The sequence below is a fragment of the Perca flavescens genome, chromosome 13, assembly GCF_004354835.1.
Source record: "Perca flavescens isolate YP-PL-M2 chromosome 13, PFLA_1.0, whole genome shotgun sequence".
NCBI lineage: Eukaryota > Metazoa > Chordata > Actinopteri > Perciformes > Percidae > Perca > Perca flavescens.
In genome coordinates, this window is record NC_041343.1 from 13081848 (window position 1) to 13102376 (window position 20529).

The 20529-nt window shown below is 43.7% G+C and overlaps 2 protein-coding genes across 7 annotated transcripts in view; one reads left to right on the forward strand and one right to left on the reverse strand.

Moving 5' to 3' along the window:
• Positions 1 to 11234, reverse strand: arhgap35b (Rho GTPase activating protein 35b). 2 transcript variants are annotated; one of them, XM_028596327.1, is made up of 7 exons: positions 10973 to 11234; positions 4548 to 8451; positions 3996 to 4137; positions 3526 to 3603; positions 3205 to 3336; positions 2871 to 2976; positions 1 to 2739 (listed from the first exon to the last, which is right to left on the reverse strand). In XM_028596327.1, the coding sequence occupies exons 2-7, from the start codon at positions 8265 to 8267 to the stop codon at positions 2328 to 2330; spliced, it is 4590 nt and encodes a 1529-aa protein (XP_028452128.1). In that variant the 5' UTR covers positions 8268 to 8451; positions 10973 to 11234; the 3' UTR covers positions 1 to 2327. The 2 variants fall into 2 exon arrangements, with proteins under 2 accessions (XP_028452128.1, XP_028452127.1); XM_028596326.1 differs by having other exon boundaries at positions 10309 to 11234.
• The window catches only part of myo1ca (myosin Ic, paralog a), a 19922-nt gene continuing 10373 nt past the window's right edge, over positions 10981 to 20529 (forward strand). For 2 of the 5 annotated variants that reach the window (XM_028596330.1, XM_028596332.1), the window contains exon 1: positions 17666 to 18234. In XM_028596330.1, the coding sequence (XP_028452131.1) occupies positions 18217 to 18234 (18 nt within the window). In that variant the 5' untranslated portion in view covers positions 17666 to 18216. Of the gene's footprint in view, positions 11002 to 17665; positions 18235 to 19986; positions 20264 to 20529 lie in introns of those variants that run through there. The other 3 variants (XM_028596329.1, XM_028596328.1, XM_028596331.1) reach the window with 3 other exon arrangements.

Consider the following 20529-nt stretch of genomic DNA (forward strand, 5'->3'; position numbering starts at 1 on the left):
GACAATTTTACAAGATTTAATTTATTAACTATTATACAGTTCACATAAGGCCTTCATCTTCAAACACTATTCTCAGTCAGACAAATCCCATGGTTTGCTCTTGGTGCACAGTACATAAACTTTCACGTTTCAGCTATTTCACTTTAGTATTTTTGTTTTTGTACTAATTTCCTGTTTTAAAACAGGGGGAAGCTTTCATCCTTCTCCCTTGGTGCGTTTTTTTTTTTTTTTTTAAATCATGCACTAAACTTATGTGGCCTTGAACCATTCACAAAAATTGTAAAAATTGACTTTCAATCATTGAAATACACACTAGAAATGTTTTCTACCATTGACTAACGGGTGGTGTTCCCCAACATACAAATAAACAACCATTATAGAGTAGTATGCACTCAATTTCTGCTCATTGAACGGCACATTTGCCAAGGTTGTGTCAGAAGTCAAGTGATGCGGTAAGATTATATACTCCCAGGAATCGTGTTATAGTGGGACAGTTGCTTGGTTGGTTCTGTGCCAGTCTTAATGTTACAGCTTACAGCTCTGAGCAGTTTGAGAAGAGCCCTCAGCTTAGTCCTCACACATAAAACGACTCCAAAAGTACCAGTAGGTGATGATCCCAAATACTACGCCAACCAATGATCTAGCTAGTCTAGCCATCGTTGCAACCAAGAACCATACCAGAGCCACAATCATCCAGAACGTCAGTGTCTGGTGGTCCATTTTTACTTGTGCCCATTGAAAAGACAGTGTTTCCTCTCATAACTTTAATGGTTAAAATGATCAGGTCTTCATTAACCGTGCAACCACTGAAAATCAGCTGATTGTTTTCCATGAAAAGCTAGGACAATATGCCAGCACAAAACTAATTCACTAGAGCAAGTAAATGGCCGGTGGTGCTTCTGAAATGTGTCCCATCCACCAATATTTAACTTATACTGGTCATTGTATTGTATAGCAGGACTAGCAGTAACGTTGAAAATACGAACCCTTCTGAGTAAAAGGTCCTTAATATTAGATGAATACAAAGAGCTTGGTTTGATAGACAGCGACAGCAACACATCCAGCAACCTATCATATTTCAAGCGTTTGGTTTCAATAGACACCATGATGGCAATGTAGAGTTGTGTTATGGTACGATTACATTACACATTCAAAAATGGCAAAAACTTCTCCTTCACTTGACTGATGAAAGGTAAAGTCTTCTCTGATATTATATTGGTCTAATTAAACCAAACTTCCCTAAACATCCACTCTGATCAACCAACAGCTAGAAATAGGACAAACTCTAAAAGTAAACTATTTTTCACATGGCTGGATGAATGACGAATAAGAGTAGATTCAGATTTCCCATCAACCTAAAATGGGACGTCTGGATCAACTTAAAGAACGCAAGTTTTTACAAAAGGACCTTGTTTCACAAGCCTGCACCGATGCCACATTCAGCCACTAAAACAAATATGGACAATTAATCTAGTGGCATTTCTTCAAATTGAACACTACACTATCACAAAGTGCTTCAGATAAGTTTGTGGATACAAAAACAAGTTTGATGTAAACAAAGTTTGATCTGCCAGAGCTCTGTAGAGGCAATGGGTATGGCTGTTTGAGCTGTGAAATTAAAAACACACAAGAAAACAGTATGACAACAACAACAAAAAATAACCCTTTTGAGGGAAAAACAACAGTGATCATTAAAGTGCATCCCTGGATGTGTAACCTCCAACCCTCCCCTCTTCCCTTCCCTCCCCATGCTGACCGCTCAAGTAGAGCCAATGAGAGAAACCCCAAAGGCAGACAGAGGAACCTCGGCTATATGGAGCAAACTGCTGCCCAAAGGACCTACAGAGGAACAGTCTAAAAATCCAGTGGCAGTACTTTCATGAGAGAAAACAAAACAAAACAAAACAAACAAACAGTTTTACACATATAAAAACATGGTAGCCACAAATCAATTCTTCCAGCTTGGCATAGAGGTTTCATTTTCTTGGTAGTGTAGGATAAGTGGTGAGGGTTGAAAGAAGAGAGGCTTGCTGTGACAGCAACCTCTGTCCTCCTCTTCTGACCAGATGTTAAATATCAGCCAATCAGGGGCTTAGAGGGCAGAGGAAGAGTCACTGATAACTGTAGCCTGCCCTGATGCACACGAGTATGGATACAAATGGCAGGTTAGGGAAGATTCTCATACTTCCTATCTGCTCTCTTCAGAACGTAGGTAGTCCATGATCAAAAATGTAGTGTGCAAGTGCACTTTTTTTTTTTCCTTTCTTTTTTAGTGTCTTGGTGATAAGGTCCAGCATCATCGTGGGCACACGTGGTTTGACTGTCTCTCACAGTGTCTCTTGTTCGGCAGGGGAATGGTGGGAATGGGGGTGCTGGTGGAGGGGAGGGAGCAGAGACTGCAGGGGAGACTGGGGGGTGGTGGGCGGGGACTGCTGCAGGGGGCTGAAGTGTGTGGTGGTGTGGGGAGGAGAGGAGCGGTAACAAGAGTAGGCAGAGCTCCCGCTGAGGGTGGTGGTGGGTGAGGCAGGGAGGCCGGCGAGGCCGGTGGGGGAGTCGAGGAGGGGCTGGTTGTAAAAGAAGAACGCACACTGGTGGATGAAGCTCTCGATGATTGTCTGGTAGGTGCGTGTGGCAGTCAGGGCATCCATAGTGGTGAAGTCTGGCCTCATGAGGGTAGGCCAGAAGCAGATGGACAAGTTTTCACTGGTCATCAAGTTCACCCTGTTCAGCTGGCTCACCCTGGAAAAAACACACAAACCGACAACAAATTATTAACACTCATCATACAGTGCAGAACAAACAGATGGGTGTCTACCACAGAAGACTAACAAAGCCATGAAAGTGATTTAAACAGTGGAAAGGGAACTTACTTGTGTAAGTGGCTCACTACATATTTGAAGACATCATAATTCTCCCTGGGGAACCTCCTCAGTACATCCTTCATGGTATATAGCCTCTGTTCTCGGTCATTGATTTCTGCACACACAGAGAGAAGTTACCATTAAAACTAAGACCTCATCATCGCACACAGTAAGTTGAAACCAAAATGTCTTTTTAAACTACCATGAAAATGATTATTGTCAACATTAAAAACAGAGAAAAAACCGGTCTGCCAAAAACCTTCCCTACCCTCTTCCCTCCTAAAGAAACAATCTTTTTTTATGTTCTTGTGAAGACCCTCCCAGCCCAGCAGTGTTTGCTTACTGAAAGCATCCAATAGGTCCACCTGCAGAGCACAAGGCACCAGGGGCTCAGGCAGCTCAGAGAAGAAGCTTTTGAGGGCTCCAGCCACAGTGTTTATGGAGAAGTCTTTCTCCACTAGGTCTAATCCGTGGTCTGCACAAGGAGAATGAGAGAGTTAAAAGGGATCAGAGAAAATAAGTCCATCAGTAGTAGCTGTCATCAGCACTGAACAATCACTTGCATGTCACGGTCATTTGGTAACTCTCGGTTTATGTTTTGATTTGGCAGACACATAATTGCATGTCAAACAGCTGGTTCAAACAAGTCTGATGATCAGCTCACCCTGTTCAAACTGCCTCTGCATGCTTTCCATCTCTGACTTGTTGCCGCTCACGCGGTACAAACCCTCTGTATTCAGGCCTGAGGAAAAAAAGAGCGCAGCAGAGAAAAGGGGAAAGACGTGGGGGGGCACAGTGGGAAATGAGCAAAGCACAAACACTTCATTAGCCCCATTGCAAACAGACATGACGATACAGACGCTGGCAGTTTCTCGGGGAGTACTTGACTGAATAAACCCTTGTATTACTTTCTCATCACAATAGGGTCATGAACAGGTGCACTGGTTTAGCAGTTCTAACAATAAGCATTTTATTAGGTGACATTCATTTCATAAAATATGTATACCTGTAGTGATAGTAGTGTCTCACTGATAAATGACCATCATCCGTATTTCTCAGAATAAAACATTAAAGCAGATTTGTATACGTCACATGTACAGCAGCCCAACGTGGGTAAAAGACACAACGACGTACCAGTGGTCTCAATGAAGCGGACACATTTGTCGATGAAGAGTGGGATAGGTCGGTCTGGGGATACCACATTCACTAAGGGTACTCCGAAGTAATTGCTCTCCGGGGGCTTGGGGATAGCTGGACGGGGCTTTGGTCTTGTTTTCTGTGAAAAAGGAAAGACAAAAAGGACTCGAGTGTTTTGAACAGGGACAATTATGTGGATAGAGGCACTCGTTGAATTCTAACAACATGTGTTGTTCTCCATCAGCAGCAAATCAAGAGTTCCTCACATTCAGTCACAAGCTTAATCTAAATCCTCCCCAAGACATTACCAGTTTAAAACATGCTCACTCAACAGTGACCTCCACATATTGTATACCGTTTCTAATATCGCGATCATACCAATATAAATGAATGTGATTTTTCACAAGGGTAATATGTACGAAATCAGTTAAAAAAAAACAAGTAATTCACTAATCAACAACAACTTCTGTAGGGCACTATGAACAACTAAATATAAAAGAGCTACTTTTTTTCTGAATTAAATACAGAAAAAGGTGGTATAATACACACCTTGGCCGTTCGCCGCAGGCTCTTCAGAATGTTCCTCTTTTTTGGGTCTTCAATCTCCTCATTAACAAGACTTTCGCCTTTCAGGGTCCCAAAGTCATCCTCCTTGGACTTTGGAAGAGCTCCCATCTCGTCATCGCTGCCTATGAAGCTTGTGCGGAAGCTGCTGAACTTGCCAAGCCGCTTGGAGCGGTCCCGGTAAAGACGAGGCTTCACCCCCGCTGCTGAGAACTTCCTCCTTCGCTCCAGAGAGCTGCTGTCTGCTTCGCTGTCTGAGCCATTTCCATTGGAGTGCATCCTGTTAGAGTTGCGGATGGTGATGATTTTGCCTTGTGTGCTGTCATGTGGCACTGAGTAGATGATCTCTTCGTTGCTAGGGCGGGGTTTTGAAACAGCGTCAATGGGTTCAGCATAGTCTGAGGGATCGTAGCCCACATCCCCACCAGGAACCCAGGTAACAGCGGAGGGTAGGGAGCGACGATGACCCAGTGTATCGATATATGGGTTACGGCTAACCTTCCGGAAGTCAAAAGTGACACCCGGTTTAACTCTGACTTGGGGGGGCACTTTGTTGTTCAGTTTGTTCTCAAAGTCTCTGATCTCAGAGATGACAGAGATGTCACTGGAATCTAAGTCAGGCAGGTTGAAGCCCCCGCTATGAGAAGTGAGCGTGCCATCATAGTACGGTGGCGACGGCTCTACGTCATCCTCTGAATCCAGGTACATGGTGACAGGACTAGGAGAACTGCAGCGTGGAGAGTACACGTTTTCATTGGTGCATGCTTCGGCAACGTTATCATACATGTGTGTGGCCTCCACAATGTTGCGTTTCTCTACAACCTCCATCAGAAAAGAATGGAACATTTCTATCCTGTGCAGGCCTCCCACCACCCCCCCTGATCCACAAACCACACTATTAAAACGACCCTCAATCTCATGGGCTAGCTCCTCCCCCTGGATCAGCTGTTCACAGGCATAGTCACTGTCAGTGAGCTCTGCCTTGCTATCTCCCACTGCTAACAGCTGAACTGGGATGATGTCCTGAACCTCACACAAGAATGCACACAGGGTCTCCAGGGAGGCTTTTCGGGAGACCGAGTACACCGCAATGTAGCCGTGTACTAACCTGCTCTTCCGCAAAGTGAAGGAGGCATGGTACGAGAGCAGAGAGAGCTCTATGGCTAGCTTGTGGCCACCAATTGTCTGCTCCAGCAATACAGAGGTGCCACTATTAGACATGGGCCTGCAGTGCTGATGCATTAGGAAAGGGGACAGGAGCTGCTCAACGTCATAGGAGTCTCCACACATTAAGCACATGACGATGCGTAGGTCTGCCTCTGGCACCGGCTGATGAGGAGAGTCTCGGAGACCTGGAGGCTCAGGGAGGAGGGGTGGGGAGCTGCTACTAAAGGATGTGCTCCTCCTAATATCCAGAAGGCCCCTCAGCACCTGGTTGATTTGAGTCTCATTGACAGTATGGCCATAGCCCACACCAGGGGAGGCAGGGTCTAAAAAGCTACACTGCAGCCTCCTTGCAACCTGCTGTCCCTGTGTTATTAGGTTTAAGGCAGTTTCTCCACTTATGTCCACATATGATCCTACGCCTCTTTTAGTGACTAAAAGTAGTGATGTTGGCAGCTGGGCTAGCTGGCTATCCCTTCGACCTAGAGTTGACTCCCTAAGTCGCTCAAGGCTTTCAATCACATAGGAGAGGGAGTCCTTTGAATTATACAGACACAGACATCCGTGAGGGGTGAAAGTGGGGGTGTGGAAGGAATTTACTGGAAGACGTACATTTCCCTCGATAGGGCGCAGCGTCAATTCATACATCTTTCCGTCCAACACATACCAGTCATCATTTGTGCAGAGAGCCCTAATCTCATTGGCAAACTCTCTGGCCAGTCCATCCTTCCCTAGTATGACAAGGTTAATTCTGTCAGCCTTGGTGTCCCCAAAATGAGCTTTCACATCAAAAAAAGGGTAACATGTGGGGAAACGTGAAACTAAGAGTTGCTCAATCTTAGAGTCTCCACAGTGAGGACTGCTAGGGCAGGTCTCCTTGGTAGGGTGATAGACGAAGTGGATATGCTTTAATACCAGAGCATCTCTTTCAGCTGGAAGCTTTTGTAGCGCCTTGAACCTCTGTTCCTCTCCTAAAACTTCCTGAATTGCCCCCATTTTCTCCTTGCTTGGCTTGGCATCCACCTCAAGCTCATAAAAAAGCTCAGAGTACTCCAGTAAGAGCTCCTGGAAGTCTTCTTTAGCATGGTCAATCACCTCCTTCTGATGGCGGTTGTACAGGTCCAAGTACTCTGGCTCCTCAAGCCACTGGTAGAACTCTTCATTCATGATGAAGCTGCGGGCCTCCTCCCAGGGTCTTCCAGGTGTGACAAAGGGAGAGGAAGCTAACTTATGTTTAAACTCCAGCCTTATTTCTGCCCGTCTGCACTCATTACGCAGATGTTCCAGGTGGGCATTAAATATGTCCTCTGCTTCATCAGTCTCCAGTAGGTCTGAAGGGATTCGCTCATCTTCCATGTTATCAATGTGAGATGTATCCTCCCACGGGGAGTCCTCCAGAACAACAAACCAGTGGGCAAAGTGCTGCTTGGACTCTAGGACCTTCTGTACCCCAGACCAGCTCAACTGATCTATCTCATCCAGGTCAGGCACTAAAGAACTAAGTGCTAAAGGAAGAGTGCTTAAGTATATTTTGCGGCGCCTCTCAATATGTTCTTGCTTCAGACGGTAGACGTGCTGTTGAAAAAGCTTCTTGCATTTAGCCGTTCCCTCCAAGAAGACATATTCTTTGTACTCAGGGGAGGTGTTCATGCGTCGACTGGTGTTTAACCAGGTTTCATTATGATTCTTCACTATGCGGTTGATTAGCCATTCATAGCGATCCTTGGCAGAAGCTATCTGCTGACTCTGTAGCTTTAGGGCTTCAAAGTAAGGTATGATCTTGGGCTTGCCCCTGCCCTTATCAATAAGTTGAACCAAAGTGAGGAAGGCAAGGTCCACATTTATATTTGAGCGTGCAGATGTCTCAACTACTGGTAGACTCTTTTTTGTGATGGCAAAGGTATGTGCATCTTTGATGTAGCGTTCAACTCCTTCATCGCATTTGGTGAGGACCAGCACAATGGGCTTCTTAGTCTTGCTAAGGTGACCATACAGGTTTGTGACAAATTTCAGCTGGTCATCAAAGTTGCGGTTCATACCCCGGCTGACGTCAACACAAAGCAGGAAGCCATCAACCTGCAGCTTTCCCTCTGGCATTTGTTTTTGCTCAAAGTCCTGCTCCAGGCCGAGCTGATCTGTACAGAAGTACATAAGCTTCTCTGCTGAAGCCAGCTTGGTTGTGGCTGCCCGTTTGATATAGGGCTGCATAGCAGTGCTACGGTGTGGCTGAAATGTCTGATCATCAATGAATTCAGTTTGCTCCACAACATGCATCCTGCACTCAGGCCCCTCCTCCAGAACCCGTGACACCTCCCCCCAAAACAGAAAGTGATCATTATTAACCACTCGACCCCCAAAGTCACTGGTGCTCAACACTGATGTGTGGTCCAGGTAGAAGTCATCAGCACTAGGCCGCACAAACCTATTAGACAAGCAGGACTTGCCAACCCCACATTGTCCCTTCTCTTTCTCTGTTCCTGATAAACCCACCACAATGAGGTTGTAAATGGGTGACCGGGCATCTTGCTTTTTCGCCATCATAGTCTGCTGACACTCATCCTGCCATACACAGGCACTGTGTAAAGGAGTTCACTTGAATATTTGTCCATAAAGTTGCTGATCCACAGAGGAGATCAGATTTCCCTTTCTTCTGCTGGGCTTCGATTTTAATAAATAGTGATATGAGCAGAGGGTTCTTTCATTTGCTCCTTATATGAATCAGATCCTGTCAAAAAACAACAAAAAACAACAAAGAAATCAGACAAACTGGGCAATCAACAGCAATACATTGTGTGATCTCTTATAATAAGTTAATGTGAGAATGACAAGAGGCACACCTTATTCCATTTTGTGCCCATTTCATCTGTATACCAAATAACCGGTTACTAGGTTCTAGGTTCTAGGTTGATCATGACTATGGCCTTGATCATGTATAAGGTCTGATGATTTGTCAAAAGGAATAATCTGTAATATGTGTGAAATCACTGCATTCTTTTTATCACTGTGTTCACCAAGTTGCTACTAAACACTGCCGTAATTTTTGACATCATATCAAGCCACCAGCAAAAGCATAATGAAGACAGTGTTACAGGACAGCAGCAGTCAATATATCTCCTGACAGGGGCCACAGATTTAAGTTGTACATCCTATGACGAAAGTAAAGTAAATACAATTTTGAAGTAGGAAGCACACTGATTTTTGCTAATATTTTAAATTGTCAGGCAGATGTATTATCCATTCTAGGGCTACCAATATTATTCTCCTGGTTAAATAAATCTGCTAATTATTTTCTCAAATCACTTAGTTTAAAACGTCCACAAAAAAAAAAAGAGACTAAAATAACACCCATTAAGTTTTCCCTGATCAAAGAGTGAACCCTCCTGTTCTGTCTGACCAACAGTCCTAACCCCCCATAGAAAACCATAAAATATTTATGTGAGAAATTTGACCAGTTCCTGGCATTTTCGCTTAAATATTACTTCACTTTAAATATTACTCATTACATATTATTATTATTACAATTATCAAATTGTTGCCAATAAATCGTATCAACGTATTGATTATTCAACTCATTTCAGGCCTGGTCCACTCATCTCAAGGTAATTTCATATAATAGTATCAAACCAGGATCAAAATGGTTACATTAATCCTACCAGAAAACATGTTGGGAGTGGTTCTCTCTACAAGGCAAATGTCAGCTGATCAGTGACTAAGGTGACAAACATGGGCATATTGTTGGCACCTTGAAGTCTTTCAACCGAAATCAAACAACAGCTATCAGCCCAATCTTCACAGACAAAACGGTGAATGAATAGGAGAACTATTAACAGAGAGCCAGACACATGTAATCTCTGCCAAAGGAAACATAACCAACCCGTTAAGACACTTTATGTTAATAGGCCTGTGTCCATTATTATAGCATTGATCAATGCCTCCATTATAACAACACTGATGCTATTCTGAAATAATAGTCGGCTCATAATTTCTATAGATGGACAAAAATGACCAACTGCAGAATTGTACTTATGTGTAATGTGATTTACTGGAGTCAAACGCCATGACAAGTGGAATTATATGCTTAGAATTGAATGAATAACCAGTGACATGTAGGGGCCACGCATTAGAAACAAACAGCTCCTGCTAGGGTCAACAGCAAACATGGGCAGTCCACACCGCTCAGCTGAGCTAGGCCTGATCCCCAAAAATGAACGGACTTTCTTTGCGTATTTAAAAACAACCAAACTGCTGCTGTCTGTCGGCATCAAAACTCAGTTTACTAAAGCGCACCTTCAAGCAATTCCACTTCCATACGGTAACCTACTTACTTAGATAAGATTTAGTAACGTTATATGTTTTGCATCGGATTAAGAGTTAACACGGGCTTCAGGGTGCACAGAGAGGGACTGACCACGCCAGGCCTGCTGTCTACATAATGAAATTGCACAGCCGAAATCTGGGATATCCTACCTTACACACATATGTTTAAAGGGCATTTACAGTATCTACCCAGCTGTCTAGGGTGTAGCACTCGACTCACAAGGAAATAGCCCATAAAGAAGAGGATAGAGCATGTAGTACATACCATCGCATTTCTCCCCTTTCTCCTCTTGCATCTGTCAGGCCAGCTTGCCGCAGCCCTTGCCGCCTGATGTGCATAAGCAAGCATAAAGCCGCAGAATACACTATGTCGTCTCAATTCCCAGATTATACTGCTAATATCACAACTTGTGCGATGGAGTAATTTTTATTTTAAATGTCCATTACCCATGCCTGGATTCTCTTGTTTAGCATCACTATCTGCGTTACAATTAAACACGGGGAAGGAATAAATTTAAATATCCCAAATTACAGAGCAATCCAATTGTGTTCTTGCGAGGGTTTTTCCTCATGAGAAATCCAGGCGTATACAAATCTGCTTAGCCGTCTTCTTCTCGGTTCACCACGTTGCTTTTCCAATCATTATTCTATCCATTGTTGTGCCCACATAACGCTGGGCCGGGGTCGCGCACACGAGACAACGGTGAGTTTGTTGCAATCGCCGAGAGGTTTCGTCTGAAATAGGTTTCCACTGCAACATAAATTGTTTATGTCCTTATCAATTTATGAGCAGACTGCGTGTGTGAAAGTGGTATTTCTGCCAGCTTTCCGATAATGGCGGCGGCCCTCCTCCCCGGACCTAGTTCTCCTCTTCTTTTCTTTGGGAAAAGGGAGCTGTGGAGACAGAAGCATCGGAGAGAGGGACTCACCCAGCGGCGCCCTCACACAACTGCAGAAGGTTGGTTCTCTGCTGCGAGCTCACCCTACTGCCTCTGCGGGGCTCGTTACTCGACAGTAATCGATTTCTCAGCATTCAGTCCATATTTGAAAAAGTAGTATTAACAAACTTTGTGTTCCATACAGAGAGAGCAGCCATTTGTTACTGAAACGTTCACCAGGGGAAAGTAGGCTACCCTACAGGTTCCAGGACTCTGTTTTCATTGGGTTAAACCAAGTAGGCCTAGCCTTAAAGACTTGATGTGACCTCTGCCTCAGTGTAATCCCTGTGATTTTTATAACGTAAGGCTATTTTGCAATAGCTAACAATTAACTAACTACAATAGTAACTAATCTTACTGTAGCCTACACCATAAAGTGTAATAAAGTAAATTGATTTACTTAGGCTATTTAATTGTTAAAACTATTTCTTTAACATAAAGTGGCAATCCTTGAGATGTCAGGACTGGTTGATTTTTTATTTTTTATTTCTATTTAAGTGAAAGCAATGGAATTGTGCTGACAGTTTAGTAGTCTAGAGCATAGAATATAATCTTCTATGGTCTGGAGTTTTGTATGTGCTTCAAGTTTTTTTTAGAAGCGTTCATATATCCATTGTTGTGTGGAGAAAAACTATAATAGGTTTTTTTTCTGCATGGAAGATGTCACGCCAGATAGTTTGTATTAGCCTACTGCAAATATTGCAATATTCATAAAAAAAAAAAAGCTACGCTACTGAGCATCAATTTAGGTCTAAGTTCTTACTTGCCAGACTAGGTCCAGTTAGTGTTGTGCAATACTAGCGTGCGCATTCTGTGGATCAGCAATACCAGTCTGTAATTTTGAATTATGAAAATGCATAAATCACAACAAAATAACAGTTAGAGGAAAATTAGACTGCATAGGGACTTTGAGAGTTCCCCAGATCCAAAGCAAAGGAGGAAAAAGAATATCACTTTAGAAATGATTTTCCAAAACATCTAGATGAGTGCAGGCAACCACGTAGTCCTATAGGCTACTCATAAGTTGGCCTGTACAAGGTCACAGTGGGCTACTATAACACACTACCATTCAATAGGCTACCTTGAACAGTGTCTGGCATCCGTCATCTGCATCATCTGATTACTGATGATTAACTTTAGCGTTGCCGCCTCCTAGCGGATTTATGGGCTATAAACTATACATTAATTGTTCTATCACCTTTGTAGTGCAGGCAAATGCGGTCGCAGTTTTTACTTTCTGTAAAGCTTTTTTTTTCTTCTAGTAAGTACGTTTGCTGGGTTGTATCCGTCTGGGTCAGCGGTTCATTCATTTAGTCTAGGCTGCTGGGAAAAGGGAGTAAGCCTGGCAATGCATTGTACAATCTACGAGCTTTCACCGTCAGCTGTACAAGTAACCGAACATTGTGGCCACCGCCAGACTGCTATTGGAGAGGGATATGGGAGAGAGTGTTCACTGCTGTACTTTAGTGAGTCTGTTAATGCACTCTGATTATTGAGGAAGACCAGGTAGGCACATTTGTATTTGTTTATTATGGTATATTAGATATGCATACTGTACATTGTGTTTGTATGCATGTGTATTCTTGTGACGTGTAATATGCATATTTTCCTGTCATGCTTGTACCCTCATTTCGGTTAAATGGATTAAAGCATTAATATTAATATCCTTTGCTTAAATGAAAGTAGAATTGTCACAGTGTAAAAATACTATTACGGAGGAAATCCTGCATGCAGATGGAGCTCTGTTTTTGGTTTTAAGAAAAGACAATGGACATTTTAATCTGTTACAGTCATCAAACTCATTAGAATACATCTTCTGGGAACCCAATGTAATGGCAATCCATCCCTTTCACAAAAATAGAGGCATAGGAGCCAGTTCAGTGTAATTACTATTACTACCACTAGGCAGAGCCCTACACCTTCCTATAATTCAACACTTTAAGAGGAGTTGACTAGCTCGTGTGTTATTGTCCCAGTGATCATGCAAGGAAAGTATTGACCTGACCTCATCCTCATCGTGACTGTGGTTATTATTATAAAGAGAAAACACATTTAAGATTACTACTTCCAACAATAGATATTTGTTCCTTTTGTGTGTTTGTTTTAAAATTCCTGCAACACATACTGAACAAATGTGTTTCCACAGCTTGTCCTGTAGATTCATGCGGTTTTGTTTTACATCTTGATCAATTTAGTAGCCCTTGTGGTGTAACAGGGATCTGGGGGATGACAGGCAGTAGAGGTGAGAATGGGGTGAAGGAGACGGCAGATGGGTGCTGAGAGAGCACAGTGGAGATGGATAGGTGACAAAAGGTGTCTCTACCAAGGACAAAACAAACTGTTAGCGAAGCTAGATTAGGTAACCCAAACAGCATTCAAAAATATTATTATTTATTTTAGTTGACATAATAGCTCTACACTGAAGCATGCATAATGCAACAAAACAGTTCAAGCATCGTAAGGAAAGAAAAAAGAGAGCTAGATGTAAAATATCTAAAACCTGCCATCTCATTTATGTGTGTGTGTGTGTGTGTGTGTGTGTGTGTGTGTGTGTGTGTGTGTGTGTGTGTGTGTGTGTGTGTGTGTGTGTGTGTGTGTGTGTGTGTGTGTGTGTGTGTGTAAGAAAGTAGAGAGAGAAACAACTCATTTTCCACCCCGCCCAAATAAGTCATCTTTCCTCGGTGATTCATTGTTATTTTGAAACGGAAAACCTTTGCAATTTAAATACAAAATGAGGTAAAAGGATCACTATACCTCAGCCTTAAACACTGCACACAGGCAGTTTCAGGAGGATTATTCTAGGATTTGTTGAATTTGTTCCATAATATGTCAGATGTTCAGAATTAGTTTTTGAGTTTTTAATGTACTTAACTGAAATTGAAGTCAGGCATAGGGTTGTATTGTCAAAAACATTTTTTATTTTTTTTATTTCAGTGGCTGGTATTTATCCCGAAGTAGATGAAGTGACAGTTGAGGTGGGTAGTAAGTGTGTGTACTCCTGAGAGGAAGTTGGTTTAAATCAAACCACTCAGTTCAACCATCCATATTTTAATAGCAGTTACACTTTTGGCAAGTGCTAGATTCCAGTTTATCACGCATAACACATTGGGTTTTCTGCATTTTAAACTGGAGGGAAACCATTTAAAGTAGCTAGATGGAGGTCCACATGCAGGAGATAAAAAAAATACTTAACTGAGCTCAAACAAATGGGCACGAAGGAAGACCCTGAACATCAGGAAACTGCTAGGGAAGGAAATCCTACTTACAGGAACTGCTAAACAAAGAAGGAACCCTTACTGAAAATAGTGCAGGAGGATACATTGCAAGCTCAGGTGGTGAAAATAAACACTACTGTGAAACTGTAGTTTTTTTTTCTGGTTGACTTTAGTGTCTCTTTTATTTCATATGCAGTAAGATGTGCCAGATGCTGTTATGTGTGCAGAGTAGAGACACCAGATGTGTTAGGAGAGCACCCTCATGTTTTTTCACATTACATTTACTATGTCTTGGATGCCCTTCAAAAGTAAGTCACAAATTGCACATCTGCTGTATATTCTGTCTGAGACATCTGGGCATGATTTTGACCTCAGAAATCTTCAAGTTGACCTTTCTGATGACTCCAAAAGATTATATGGGGTATAAGAAGTACCCAAATACTGTAGATTTGTAAACAGAAACAGAGGTTTCTATAACCCCTATCAGAGCTATAGATGTGTAGTGCATTCCAAAATTGTGTTCTAATTTTATAATTTAATTTTAGACAATTGCTGTGTGAATAAATTATGGATCCGTCCAGAAATGCTCAAGGCTCTGGGTGTGGAGGGGCTGTCCTGGTTGACACGCCTTTTCAACATTGCGTGGAAGTCTGGGACGGTGCCAAAGGAGTGGCAGACTGGGGTGGTGGTTCCCCTTTTTAAAAAGGGGGACCAGAGGGTGTGTGCCAATTATAGGGGTATCACACTTCTCAGCCTCCCTGGTAAAGTCTACTCCAAGGTGCTGGAAAGGAGGGTTCGGCCAATAGTCGAACCTCGGGTTGAGGAGGAACAATGCGGATTCCGTCCTGGTCGTGGAACAACGGACCAGCTCTTCACTCTCGCAAGGATCCTGGAGGGAGCCTGGGAGTATGCCCAACCGGTCTACATGTGTTTTGTGGATTTGGAGAAGGCGTATGACCGGGTCCCCCGGGAGATACTGTGGGAGGTGCTGCGGGAGTATGGGGTGAGGGGGTCTCTTCTCAGGGCCATCCAATCTCTGTACAACCAAAGCGAGAGCTGTGTCCGGGTTCTCGGTAGTAAGTCGGACTCGTTTCAGGTGAGGGTTGGCCTCCGCCAGGGCTGCGCTTTGTCACCAATCCTGTTTGTAGTATTTATGGACAGGATATCGAGGCGTAGTCGGGGTGGGGAGGGGTTGCAGTTTGGTGGGCTGGGGATCTCATCGCTGCTCTTTGCAGATGATGTGGTCCTGATGGCATCATCGGCCTGCGACCTTCAGCACTCACTGGATCGGTTCGCAACCGAATGTGAAGCGGTTGGGATGAGGATCAGCACCTCTAAATCTGAGGCCATGGTTCTCAGCAGGAAACCGATGGAATGCCTTCTCCAGGTAGGGAATGAGTCCTTACCCCAAGTGAAGGAGTTCAAGTACCTTGGGGTTGTGTTCGCGAGTGAAGGGACAATGGAGCGGGAGATTGGTCGGAGAATCGGCGCAGCGGGTGCGGTATTGCATTCAATCTATCGCACCGTTGTGACGAAAAGAGAGCTTAGCCAGAAGGCAAAGCTCTCGATCTACCGGTCAGTTTTCGTTCCTACCCTCACCTATGGTCATGAAGGCTGGGTCATGACCGAAAGAACGAGATCCAGGGTACAAGCGGCTGAAATGGGTTTCCTCAGGAGGGTGGCTGGCGTCTCCCTTAGAGATAGGGTGAGAAGCTCACTCATCCGTGAGGAGCTCGGAGTAGAGCCGCTGCTCCTTTGCGTCGAAAGGAGCCAGTTGAGGTGGTTCGGGCATCTGGTAAGGATGCCCCCTGGGCGCCTCCCTAGGGAGGTGTTCCAGGCACGTCCAGCTGGGAGGAGGCCTCGGGGAAGACCCAGGACTAGGTGGAGGGATTATATCTCCAACCTGGCCTGGGAACGCCTCGATCCCCAGTCGGAGCTGGTTAATGTTGCTCGGGAAAGGGAAGTTTGGGGTCCCCTGCTGGAGCTGCTCCCCCCGCGACCCGACACCGGATAAGCGGACGAAGATGGATGGATGGATGGATGAATAAATTATGGGCACCACTGTTCAGTGGTGGAGGAGCTTTTTTTCCATGTGACCCTGGTAGTTCACTTGTTGTAGGCAGTAGCTGCTGGGGAAGTCTTCTTTGCTAAATTTGATCAAAGAGAGGGTCCAGACTCAAGGCAAGGCCCATATGACATATGACACCCAGTTGAGGCAAACCAGGACCTGAAACCTGTAAGTGGAGCTCACTAGTGAGCACCTGGTGGCCAATCATGGACGCATGATGCTCCTGTGAACATTAACTCTTATTCAACATACTGTACTCATATTATACAAAAATATTTGCTACCAACAGTAGGCACAATTATTTAGCATGCATTAATTTTCACATGTTAACATCAGACTCATGTGAAACCAAACTGTGCATCCTAAAGTGAACAGACCACATAAGTGATGGTCCAGAATTTTCCCTCCAACTAAATGATCAACTACCATCTCATTGTACAAGTTTCTTTTGATTTTTGTGCTCTATACAAAATTGACCTGCAGTGACTAATCTTTTGAGGTATGCTGGTGTGAATAGAGCACATACTGTACAATTGAATGGAATGAGGTAACTAAACTCAGGGGCATAGAGGCAAAGTTCAAGTGAGGAAACATGGTGTGAAAGCCCCTTGAGGCAAATTTCTGTCATAAATCTGTATCTATAGATATAGATATAAATATATATATAGTCTAGGGTAGACTATATATAGTAAAAGAGGCAAAGCACCAAAATGAAGTTTTTAGTGACACCAACTGGCACAACGCATGGGGAATCTTTTCCTCTTTGCTTTAAGAACATTTGCGACAGCCAGAGATTGAGAAAAAGAGCAAGAGGCTCTCCCCATCTGGGTAACATTATTCAGATTCCTCAGCGTTGGATATTTGATGATGCTGGCAAAGAAAAGGGAGTGAGGCGTGGAGAGAGTGAGGAAAAATGGGGTAAGAGCAAACACAAGGGGAGAGAGGGAGACCAGAAGAGGGTGCTGTTCTCTCACAGAGACAATGTGGCCTTGACAGCACTCCCCAAAAATGCCTAGAACAGGAGGGAACGTAAGAAGTGAGGAATCTGATGGTCCATGCAGACAGCCCATTTTATGTAAAATTTATGTATTAGGCTATGTTGTACTTGTTGCATTATGAATTACTTGGAAAACCAACCAGTTGGGGAATATGACAGCTCAGACTAATATCATATTGATAACAAACTTTAAAATATCTGCAGAGTGATGTTATGATGATGATGGAAGTTATTTTGTCAACAGTGGAAGACAGCCACGAGGAGACAAGCAGTCTTGCTGTTAAAACACTTCCATAACTCACATCCCATGTGAATCTGTCTCAGCTTGTGGGAGAAAAGGGAGGGCTCAAACTAAACAGGGAGGGAGGGAAAGAAAGAATGCAATGAGATCTCATCATGTGATTTGTTTTTCCCTTTTTATATAGCTGCACAGTGATTACATGTTTGCAGTTTGGGGTTCTTAACAAAATTTTCCAAACCCTCTTGGCTCTCTGTTTCTCTGGATCTTCCCAGCAGCTTACTTTCCCTTGACTTTTTTTTTGTCCAGTTGTGTGACGTGTGAGTGGAGTTCCTGCCCCTGTTCCTTGCAATATAGTTTAGAGGGAAGGAGAGGGACTCACGGAGAGGCGGACATGTACTTGACCTGTCAAAGGGAAGTTTAATTCAAGGTATAAACAAGAGGTGCTGTTTGTGTTTTGGCCAAAGTGTGTATCGTTTGTCCTCACAGGGGAGCCAGACGAGGAGGAGGAAAGACCTGGAGAAAGAGACTAAAGCTGAGAGAAAGTGAGAAAGTAACTGACGTGGGGCGGGGGGAGAAGAAGATAAGTTGCCTAATTCTGTCACCCACTGGCAAAGGTGGATGACAAGTTACAGTTGAGGAGTCTGTCACGGGAGGAGGAGCACCTGGGGGGGGACCACCAATTCAGCCTTCTTCTTCCAACAACAACAGGACAGGATGAGGTACCAAGGCAGGGTAAGATCCTGACTACTATGATGCTCCTTGTTGTGTTTTCATGTTTAGTGCTGCTCACTGACTGCATTTTATGTGTGTGCATTATCTGTGCTTACACAGTGAAGCACAAGATCCCATCAACCAATTCACTGTCTCACTCATGGAGGGGAAAGCAAAACAGAACAATGAGTCACTTTGAGATTTTTTTTTTCTCCCATGTATGAGTCAGTGTGTATTTTGGTTTTTGTAAAAGATTTAACCCAAGCAGCCCAAAGAAGATAAAGTTTGTATTTTTCCACCATATGCATTACTAGCACATCAGTGGTAGAGAGCCAGCTGTGGTACCAGAGCAGCTCGCCCTGGGACAGAGTGGTGGGGCATGCCTTATAAGGAAGACAATTCGAATGTAGTCGGCCCAGCAGAGCTTAGTCATGGGGCCTGGAGCCAAGACCCAATGCTGGGTTAGCCTCCTCACTGGTTGTCACTGTGGCTGCACCCACAAACCTGCAGATTTCACTGAAGCTCCCTGGTACTTAGAGTCAAATCCCCCATAAAGCACTCAAGCGCTGCTGGGAGCCTGTCAGTTAGATCAGACTCTCTCTGCTGTAACAACTGAGCCTCAGGTCAGTTCACTGACAACAAAGCTGCATGGATTATTGCATTCTGGTTATATCTACATCCCAGACCTGTGGCCTTGAAAGTATCTCGGCCACAGTGTCTCCATAAAAATTATTTTTATTTCATTCAAGATTTCCTCAACCCCCGCGGTAGAGGTAGAGATGTTTTGGATGAGGCTTCTCGTCATTAAAATTGAATTAGTTCCACGTGTAAAAGTTTATAAAAGTTTAAAAAAATATAACTCATGACTGCTGAGATATTCTTGAAAACAACACTTGCTGTGTTTTTGAGTAAAAAAACAAACAAGTGAGGATACCAAGATTTTCACACAAATTTGGATGCGTTCAGACATTGCAAAGGTGGACACTGCCTAGACGCGGCCAGCACAGCACATCACAGATGAACATAAGCGACATGAGATCGGAGGATTATGGAATGAAAGATCCATGCAAAAAGAGTCCATTACAATTCAGAGGCAGGTAGTGCTGGTCAGCGTCATCCACCATGAAAGGTTGATGTGTATGCTGAACACATGGAGGTGTTTTCTAAGATTCATAAAAATGTGCAAGCCCACCTTGAGCTACAGTATGTTCCTTGATATGTGATAAGCCCGCAACCACATGCACTGACGAAATTTTTTTTTGAGTGCAATTCAAGTCACTACATTGAGAGGTATATTTATCCCCATAGCCTCGATACATAAACCACATTTCATTTTAAGTTACCACTGTCAAAGAGATGGGGAATGTTGCAATTAGCCACAACTGCACCTTCATGGCACCCCCCCCCCCCCGTCCCCCCTTTCAGGTTTTGTGAATCCAACTTCTTGTTGACCCTGCATGCAAAAACAGATATCGTCAGTGTTGGATATGAAAGCATGCAGAGCTGCTGACACAAAGCATAGAAACATTTAGTGGCATCCACTGAACGCCTGCCCTAAACCTGACCCTAACATTCCTTAGTTGTATCCTTTGGAAAATCTGACTGTGAACTGTAATTGCTATCTGTAGGAAGTCCACCTGCTGGAGTGGGAGAACAATACTCCAAGGTGAAGCAGAGAGGAGGGGCTGCTGTGGAAGTGTCCAATGACTTTCCTTTGCTCTCCCTTCTTGGCTATCTTCCACTGTTGTCCTCTTGTTTTTGTAAGGATTTTCCTGCATCCAGTGCTCACAGATAATGACCTTTTACCAGCATTAACCAACCAAACGAGACCCTTGAGAGGCTCCTGCATTCAAGAAAAACAGAAGTCCTGTGGAAGTCTAGCCCCTTTGTTCCACTTTCTGCTTGTTTTTTTTATATAAATGTGTAAAGAAAAACAGCTGGGCTTCTCACATAAATGTTTCTTTGATACTGAAGATAGAGTGCAGCTTGTTTGGATGGGGTGTAGTGCATTGATTACACACTGAATTGTGTGTCTGGATATTTATCATCAGTAAGTATTGACTGCCGAGTTTGATCTCTTTATATGACTTTGCATGTGGTTGTGTGTAATATCTTACCTAAGTGCATATCTGAGATTTTCACTCTGCCTCTCTACTTCTGACTGGTCATTATTTCTTGTCTGCAATCTACAATGTTTGCAATCACAGTGGTGTTGACATGTACACACACTTTCTATGTGGCATCGGTTAAATCCCGTCTGTGTGTAATGTACATACATCATAACGCACTGTCTAACTATTGTATAATAGAGGAGTC

Bases quoted from the DNA above. Each gene is read 5' to 3' on its own strand.
- arhgap35b (XM_028596327.1), bottom strand. From the start codon at position 8,267: ATGATGGCGAAAAAGCAAGATGCCCGGTCACCCATTTACAACCTCATT. The intron at 4,138-4,547 runs GTGTGTATTATA...CCTTTTTCACAG, and splicing joins GCCTGCGGCGAACGGCCAAG to AAAACAAGACCAAAGCCCCG. The intron at 2,740-2,870 runs GTAAGTTCCCTT...TGTTTTTTCCAG, and splicing joins GTAGTGAGCCACTTACACAA to GGTGAGCCAGCTGAACAGGG.